Source organism: Centruroides sculpturatus, unplaced genomic scaffold, assembly GCF_000671375.1.
Source record: "Centruroides sculpturatus isolate CEXI.00-Female unplaced genomic scaffold, Cexi_2.0 scaffold29, whole genome shotgun sequence".
Lineage (NCBI taxonomy): Eukaryota > Metazoa > Arthropoda > Arachnida > Scorpiones > Buthidae > Centruroides > Centruroides sculpturatus.
In genome coordinates this window covers 687,324-697,449 of record NW_019384296.1, presented here as the reverse complement: position 1 = coordinate 697,449, position 10,126 = coordinate 687,324, and the positions used below count along the sequence as shown (strand labels likewise).

Below are 10,126 nucleotides of genomic sequence, written 5' to 3'. Positions count from 1 at the left end.
TTATAATTATTATATTTTACATTTTAAAATTGTTACTAAGTATTATTATATATAATTTAAAACCCGTTAAAATAATCATCCTAAAACTACATTGTTCGCTTAGTCAGTTCTATACAATTACCTTCTAAAAATATCATATAATACTAATGTCGGCCATTGACCTGCGTTGCGGTAATTACATACGAAAGATACAGTATATCTAACAATTTTAATTTTTTTTTTTTAATATTAACATATATCATAACATGCTCTTTTATATTATTCTAATATATAAATTTAAGCTTAAAGAGAACCTTAAATGTATTTTTAAAACGTTCAAAAAAAAAAAGCAGAAATTTTAAATTAGTCTACATTTCGAAGAGAACAAGGTCAAGAAAGCAAAGATTTATCAAGAATTGGTGCTGCTTCTAGACAGCAGGATGCCTATAAATAAAACAAAATTCAAACTGTTATTTATTCTTTTACAAGAGATTTTATTTAATTTAAAATCAATACTTTAGAAACATGAACATGAATGAGTTTGACTTGACTTAAAAATAGCTAACTCTGCTAAAAATTCTGGCAAAAAACTAATAAAAAAAAAATAATAATAATACAAGTTTCATTACGAAAGAATATTTTTTTTAAAAGTAATTTTAACACTAAGAACTTTGCAAAGTAAAAAACTTGAAATCAATTCTTCTAATAAGTTTTGAACCTTTTCTAGAAGCCAATTGTAGAGATGAGTCTATGATACTTAATAAGGTTTCCTTCCAATGTGATTACTGTAGTTTCGTTATAACAGCACGGATTCCGAGGGGACGAGATATCCAGTTTTGAGGCCCATATGTGACAAGAACTTAATTTGTAGCCCCATTAAGCTTATGAACAGGACTTTCCGCCCACCTAACCCCTCCAACAGTCTCTAAAGCGGATAATAGAACTTTAAATGATGTGAACTAAACTAAAAATTAAATAAATACTGTATATATATATATATATATGAAAAATTGCATATAATATAGAAATCATTGAAACAGTTTGTTTAAGAGTAATCAATGAATTTTTTTTTTTTATTTTTTTGCTAAAAATACAAACGGAGCAGTCAATGATGGAAAATTTTTTCGTCTGTCAAGACTCGTTAAGAAGGAGAGAGAGATATATCCCTCCCTCTCAGTGCTTTTACATCAAAATGTCAACATTTACTTAAACATAAACAGGGAAAATATCGATTCAATAAGTTTTTACTTGCACTCTTTTAATAGTTCGTTAACCCATTATTCGATTGTAATATAAAAGAAAACCGAGGAGTGACAATCTGTAGGTTACATTAGTAGATGTAAATATGATAAATTATACTACTAAATATAGAATTTTCTTGCATGTTCTCACGCATGTTCGAGTTAACTATAAATCCTATTAGTAAAACCATACTTTAAAGAGAATTTTTAGTACGAGTTAATTTTTAACTTACCGCCCCAGCAACAGGAGTGTTTAAAAGGGATCGGGGAAGCTCGGATGGGATGGTTAATTTAGTAATAGAGGGTGGTTACCGGTAACCATGGGCGTCGTATAGCTCCTTCCGGCCCTGTACGGCATTTAAATGACAATATGGCTAGGGACGGACCTTATAAAAGAGTTCTTATTATAAAAATTTAAAGCTTTTGTCTTTGGGGGAGGATACATCATTTTTATAACATGGGATGCACAAGATGACAAATGAAGTAATAGTACACGATCAGGCTCGAATAGAACTTTTTTTAGCATTGCATAGTGTGCGCGTGTTCTGTTTTAACCCAATTAATGATGTACAAGATGTAAAATTAACATTTGAATAATAATTAGTAACCTACGGATCTCTTCCTGGCCTCTAAACTTAGAAAACAGGTCCCAATGAGAGAACACATACTTATAAAATGAATTATGTCTCTTTCTGATGTTCCAAAGAAAAGAAGCCAACTGGCTAAAATCGGTTTGGCTTATGCTCTAAGAAATTAAGATATTTATATAATTCTGTAACTTAACTAGTTTGCATAGCTTATTAGTTACGTTTGATAGCACTAAAAGTTTTTTCGCACCCCTCTAAAAGGACAGATCAATCAATACGGGTCAGTTGTTTAGATATATATATATATATAATGGGCTATGTCTAGCTTATTTAACACTAATAATTAGTTTATAAATTTATTTTAAAAATGTTTTAAAAATATACCTATTATTAGAGTTTGTATCATATTATCATATATCGTTTTATTGTTATCTGAATCATATAATTGTAATTGAACCGCATTAAAACCGACCTTTATACCTCGATTGAATACTTATAAATGTATAAAAAAAATTAATACGTATAAAAATCGATTTTTCATTTATACATTTTAAAATATAATTAATGAATATAACATAAAAGAAAGAATTTAAAAAAAATTGTTTCGGAAATAAGGCAAACTAACATCTGTTCTGCCCTTGAAACAGCAATATGACGTCTGTTCACTCTTCTCCATCCGACCTTGTAATGGACGAGGCCACGATTTCGCCATGACAACCAGCATTACTACCTCCTATCGGCTTCCATTTTCGGACCACAGCCGTAGCAACTGGAATGATCACGTGTTATCACTCAGCTGGTTGCAGTTGCATTATGGGACGGGTCTGAGGAGTGCTAGTCGAGAGCCGGGTCAGTCATTAGTTGCCGGCTAAGCCACATCGATCGCAACACGTGCTATGTATAGGCTTGTGCTACCATCTTTATAAAAATGCATCCCCCCGGTTTGCTACTGGCTGCAGACGACGGTTGTGGTTGTGAAACGTGCTGCGGTACCGCATCGGGACCCACAGCTACCACAGGGACCACTACGGTACACGTGCATCAAAGGTGGTGCAACGGGTGCCCCTGTCCGCCGGGGACCACCAGCCACCCCGCACATAGTCACCCCGCACAATCAAAGCCGGACTGTAGATGTTTATATAATGTGTGTCTACCTATTAATCCAAGTAACGGTTACAGTAATGATATGGTGAGTAGTTTTATTACTATAGTAATGCTATTTTCTTATTTTTATCCTCAAATCGTGTTCACTCGCCTGTGATTCCAATTCCATTCGCGTCGCATCCTATATTATACTACATTAAATTGTATTGTATGATATATTATGCTATATATTCTCATTCACGTTCTATTCATGCATTAATCTATTCTTATGCGCCGTGTTACTTCGTACATTTAACTATAAAGATTCCAGCTCGGCGTTGCGATTTATTCTCGATAATTTCTCTAAGCGCGCGGGCGCATCGCGTTCCCAATTGTTCTTCGATAGTTTAGCGCATCGCGTCGCGTCGCTTTTCTATTTTATCTTGGGAATTCTCTCTCTTTTCTTCTCTTCCAATTCTTTTTATTTCTAGTTAACTTTATTAATTGTGACGTAGAAAATTAGATAAATGTGTTACTTGTTAATTACAGTTCATATTCCCGCGCTCCGATCATTAAAAAATAATCGCGAGTTGAGTTTAACTAATAATAACGTTACAATTAAGTTAAATGATAATTAGATCTGTTCATTTTATGTATTATTATAAACAACTTTTCATCGTCACTGTTATAAAAAAAAGAAACATAAATTATAAATTTAAAAACTTATTCCATACAATTTTCATAGTCTCATTACAAATTGCACATTTTAGAAACCATTTAATTGCTTGTTTCTTGGGGTCAGTTAACACAAATTTCGTTTTAAAAATCCTTCGTTTTAATTAAAAAAAATATTTTATAAAGAATTTAAAAAGAATTCCAGACGAAAATTCAATTTTTAAAATCGAAAAATGCTATGATATAAACCAAAACATTATAAAGAGTAGAGTGATATATGACATTTTAAAGCTTATAAAAACCATCCGAATATTTCATCCACCTACAATCATTCTGAGTACGTTGACATAGAATAATGCACGAGTATCTGCTATTTCTCCTCTTTCAAGTTAAGGACAGATGGTTGCTAATTTAGTCATGATTTTGCAACTTCGATGTTCATGCACCTTTTTTCGTGTTAAACTTTATCCTCTTTTCTAAAATTTATTTAAATAATACAACTTGTTGAATGACAATACATAAACTCATTTTAAATTATTAAAAAAATAAAAAAGAGAGAGAGAGAGAAAGAGACTCCTAAGTCCAGTCACTTGACCAAGTTGCTGCTTGTCCAATCACGTGAACGTCTGTGTCCTCGATATTCGAAGCTAAATTATTGCGGGTTAAGAGTCAAGGTAACGTTCGATATTTTAATTACAGATACACGTCTGTTATGTACTTTTAATTTAAGTACAGTCATGTATATATAAATTATTTTTTAACCCTGCTTTTATTATCGTTAACGGTATCATTATTTTTATAACGGGCGGTTTGTTTGAGTTTCGATGCTAATCAAACATTATAACTTGTATATTTTTATGTACGAGTGTATATATATATATATATAATACTATACATGCGAGACTTTTAGATTATCCCAAACCGAGTAGAATTTTTACGAAAATGGCAATAACCTTTAATAAGGTTAAGTTATGGAACACGAACACGTTTCTCAGCACAATCAATTCCTCCTTACTGTACGCATAGAGTGCATATCCACCCGTATAAATGCAGTAGGTCATACACGTGGATGCTGTACAGGATAGCAGTGACTTCTTATTATAGTTATAACGATTAAAAATCCTTCTTTTAATTTTTTTTCTTCTATTAATTTGTATGTATTTCTTTGGTGCAAGCCGAAACCAATATGGAAACTTACAGTAACTCCGTTACGAATACAGCCCGAAAAAAAACTTCTTTATCGAGTGACACTTATAACCATTCATAAATGATACTATGCTACAGGATTTTTTTTTAACTTTCGTAATTAACACGATTATTTTTTTCAATTAAATCGATCACGAGTGGACGTGTAATAAAATTATATTTCATATAATCGATCATATATTATGATGTAGTTACTTTGTGATCATTAGAAACGGTTCGGGAGATGTCACAAACCGAATTAAATCTAATAGTTATGGCTTAATTAGTTATCGGAATCGTGTATAATGTTAAATGAATTAATTATTAATACTGGTTTTTTTTAATGTGAGTTTTAATATTTTATCGACATTTTTAAGAAAAACTCTGATGCATTTGTTTCTGCAAGCTTAGATCATAGTTTTTAGGGTGGTTTGGTACGGATAATGAAAGGATTCGAGTTCATCCGGAAAGGCGAATAGATGATTAGTTACGATAATACAAGTTTTTTGGTGAGTGAATTATTTTATGTCGAGGAAGAATACTTCTGATAGATTTTTCTTATTTAGTTAAGAATTATATAAATTCTAAAATCATTCGGTTCGGTTTTCCTCTAGATAATCCATTAAGAGATCTAATTCTAAAATATTTGTAATAAAATATGATTACAATTCATTATATGTTGAGTGAAATAGGATACTTTTAACCGATTATTTGATTAATATCAATTTCGTAATTGTTAATTAAACTCGATTATCTGTTTCTTTCAAACATTTGTTAATTTATTTGGAAATAATCGATTCAGATAATCGATTTCGAAATAAATTATAAAATGTTTTTTTTTTATTTTAAATGTACTACAGAAAATTTTTTGAAAGTAATCGATTATTTGCACTTTACGATCGAAAAATCGATTAATTGAAATGTATAATCGAACATAAAATAATCGAGTAATAATAAATGTTTCATAATCGATTTTAATGAATAATTGTGTAATTTTTAATAATTTTTTTTAAATTTGAAATATTATTTATTCTGTTAGAATAATAAAAATGTTTCTAATATATATATATATTATTTTTTTTTTGTATAAAAATCGATTTCGAAATTTTCTAGTTTTAATAGGGCAGATTAGTTATTAATAGTATGTTATCATTATATCAGACATGACCCTTTCTGATACGAAGAATATCTGTTTTTTTTTATTTTTTTACTAAATAAAAATGATTTTTTTCTTCAAAAGAAAAAAATATATATATTTTAAATTATATCTATTTTATTTTTTAAAAATTTATAAATGTGTGTCGGTTTCCATAGAATTTCGAATTTTTCTCAGAGAATGGGGTTTGTCGTCGTCATGACTACAACAGGAAAGGGAGCTATAACCAACCAACGGCACACGTGTCGTACTTTTACGTGTAGCTGCCCTCGTTTTAATGTCCTTGCACTTTGATAGATCCAACATTCTGGTGTCACATTTCTTCTTTCCGTATGTTCTCTTCTCGAATTTATTCGCATTTTAAATTCAGAAACATTTGGAAAAAAATATTTCTATTCCGTTTCAATTAAACGTTATTAACAACCTTAAAATTTTTAACAGTGTTTCAAATTTTCTTAGCAGAATTAAATTCTTTTCTATAAATAAACTTATCCAACCTTCCAAATGACTGAAGTCAAAAGTCATTAGAGTGCAAGTTCACAGTTACGATGTGTGAGAAAGGAAACTATTTTGAGAAACTGCTTTTTATACGCCCTTTTACGTTTACAATTCTAATTTTTTTCCCCCTCCGTCTTATAGAAAAATTTGAAATTTTTTCATTACATTAGCACGAAAATTCTGTTCTCTCACTTTCACTGATTTTTCCAGGTATTAATTTGCTATATTAATTTTTTTTTTGTTCGCATAATTCTTGGTTTGATACTGGTAATTTTAGCTTTTGTGATTTTTTTGGGTTCATTTTTTCTTATAGGAAAAAGAAAAAAATATGGTCTCGTTAATAAATTGATGATTTGCAGTCACGAAATACCTAGGTTAACGTTAACGTTTCATCTATCTAGTTTCTAGGCCACGCGAGGCGCCTCTATTGGTGATTCTCAGAACTAAATGAAGTGGAAGAAATTCAATTTTTTTTTCATTATATATATATATATATATAACTATCTTCAATAGCTTCTTTATAGGCGTGGTTTCTCTCTAATATTATATTTTTTAATAATAATTTACATATATATTTTTTGTTAATCGTTTCTGATTAGAAATGAACCAAGATAAAAATTGAACTCATTGTTTCAATTTAAACTTATTCGATTCCATTTTTATTTTTTTGCTGTCAGAGATTTGATTCAAGATATTTTTCTTTTAATAATTTATCATAGTATCAAAGTTAAAATGACGATTAAAAAAAAAAAAAAAAAAATGGATACCGGTAGGCGGACTACTTGCTTTACAAGTCGTCGGCAGAATTATCGACGTTTTGAATGCTTGAATGAATTATTGATTTTTTAGTTTAGTTTTGCTTTCCAAAAAACAAAGAATAATTTTACATCTTTAATTACTTAAAACTGAAGTGATTCGATTTTATGTATACACGCATGTATTGATATTTATGATTTTTTTTTTTTTTAAATCGAGCTCTGTCATTGGCTGATTTTTTAAACGAACCAAACGGAATTTTCTAATTGGTTATTTTAATTAATCGTATACATATATATTATTTTATTATCAAAATATTTTTGTAATAAATATTAAAAATAATTCTTTTAAAATAAGTATTAAGTAAATAATTTATTTAATACTTACATAAAATCGATATTTACTATTTAATCGAAAGAAAGAAAGAGAAAAAAAATTATCCAATTGGAGGAAAGTGTTTCATTTAAATTTATAAAATGTTTTCTGACTGGCTATTTTAAAATTGATTTATTTTAAAGTTTAAGTAGGCTTAAAAGTTTATTTCATTGATTTTAAAAATGAGGGCGCATCTCTTTCGAAATCGTTAGGATGCCGAAAGGGGGAAAGTAGCATAAAATTCTGTTTAAAAAAATATATATTTTATCGATATTTAATTTACTTTACTAGAGTATCGACATAAGTTTTTAAAGATGTAAAATATTTAATGTTTTATACATTTTCCAATCTTTATACGAACTAGATATCTCGATTAAATAAATATGAGTTAATTAATCATGCTGCTATAGTTTAAATATGAGTGTGAAAGGTTAGATTTGTTTCAATCAATAAAATGGAGGCGTAAAGATTTCATTTAAATCAAAAACGGACGTCTTGAAATTCAATATTTTTCTTATACTAAAAATATAATACTTTTAAACAATATGATTTTAAATATAGGCCTACATTTTTTTTAATATCAAAAAGTTTTTAAACTTTAAAAACAAATGTTTAAAATTAATAAATTAATAAGAAACAGTTTTATATTAAAGTTTCTTATAAGAAATATAATTTTAATTTATTAAATTTAAAATAACCAATTAGATTGTGTAGAATTTTTGAAACGTCCAATCAAGAACGTCCGTTGTTTTTGAACGTTAAATAACATTTTAAAATTTTAAATATCCATTCAGACGTTTAAAATTTAGAAGAAGAAAAAAAAGAGTCTAAGAAAGGATTTTTTGAATTGAATTTTATAATTTTTTAAATAAGATAATCTAATCTTTATTGGATCAATAATTATACATGGTATATAGGCTAACTGCCTTTGATAATCTTTGGGGTCAACCATTTAAGATAAAACGGGTTTAGAACTGATTCAAAATTTGATTTAAAATTTTATAAATTATTTAAGTTATATAAAATATATAATTATTTAAATATATATATCGATAAAAAGTATTATTTTCGTTTTACAATATAATATGTTATTTTTATAGTATTAATTTTTGTTTATTTTGAACTCTTTTAATATTACGTTTCTTATGAATGAACTTCATTATATAATACAATACAACTGCTAAAAATTGCAACATTTCAATTTATATATTTTATCCCATAAGTTACGTAAAGTGTAGTTAAGAATGACCTCTGAACTTCACTAAGTCAAATCATTTTACAGGCGAACTTATCAGTGTTAAGATATGATATACTTTAGTCTATATTCTCCAACTATTTTTTGAAGTTTCTTTTAATTAGTTTTCAACTCTAATAAAGTTTAAATTGTGCTATTATAACTTTAAAAAAGTTATACAAATTGTAATAAAAAAAAAAATTATTACAAGCAAATATAAAATGTAGGGAAATTTTCATTAATTATTAAAATTTAAAAATAAAAGTTTTATGTAAGTAAACGTTTAAGAAATTTATATCTTAAGTAATAAATTTATTATTAGTACATGTTTAAATTAATACCGATAAGAAAACAATTTTTTCTCTCTGCCTATAAATTATTTCTCAAGAGTGAGATCAGTTTTCTTATAGAGAGAAATATGATTGAATTTTAGAGAATTTTGTATCGTTGAATAGCAGAAAAAGGATATAGTCTCGCTACTAAATCATGAAGGTCATAGGCTAGTCGAAAATTGAAGAAATACGATGCTTCGTGGCAGCAGTGATTTTTGGAGAGGTCCCAATGGTCGCCTGGTCGGCGACTAATGAAAAAGAAAGGGGAGAGAAAAAAAGATTCTACTTTAGAACGTCCTTAGATGAAATATAACCCTTGTCATTCTGAAGGCATATATCATTCTAGATGACGTTAAGAAGTTTCTGATTGGTTGATTTTAATCTAGTGACTTCTAAGATGGTATCTATTCCAAGCATCGATGATAGAAGTTCATTGATTAATATTGAAAGAGTTAAATTCCTGATCAGTAATTTTTAAAATTGGAAATTCTCCTTTTATAATCTTGTTTAAAATTAGCATCCATGAGGCCTATAAGAGTTATAACTGGTTTAGATCTGATATCATTTTTATCGCGTTTCGTCGTTAAAATTATTTTTATAAAGTCGTAAAGAAGCCTAAAATAGAATTAATTATAAAAGAAAAAAATGAAACTTATTTAATTGTAGGGAGAATTTATAAGATATATCGTTATAGGAATTTTTTGGGAAAGTTTTTGCTTCTGCATCTTAATTACTGAATTCGCAACAAGTGCGCTTTAGGGGAAAATATGTTTTAAATATACTTTAAGGAAAGAAATTAATGGGTAAAGTAAGGTGAAAAAATATAAATTAGCTTTACAGCGAATAAATATTCAGAAATAATACAAGAATGAAATTTTGAAAAATGTATATATTGTAATTTTATGTCATTCATTGTATTGTTAAAAGAACGGCTTATTATACAACATATATATTTCTCAATGCCAAGTATAAATATCCAGAGAGGCAGAAAAACCGATATATATTGAAAAAATTATTATATATAT

The 10,126-nt window shown here is 28.1% G+C and overlaps 1 protein-coding gene across 1 annotated transcript in view; it reads left to right on the top strand.

Moving 5' to 3' along the window:
• The first annotated feature begins 2,622 nt into the window (after positions 1-2,622).
• LOC111623544 (phosphatidylinositol 3-kinase regulatory subunit gamma-like) overlaps positions 2,623-10,126 on the top strand; it is a 26,067-nt gene continuing 18,563 nt past the window's right edge. The window contains exon 1 of the mRNA XM_023366190.1: positions 2,623-2,996. Coding sequence (XP_023221958.1) covers positions 2,736-2,996 — 261 coding nt within the window. The 5' untranslated portion in view covers positions 2,623-2,735. The remainder of the gene's footprint in view (positions 2,997-10,126) is intronic.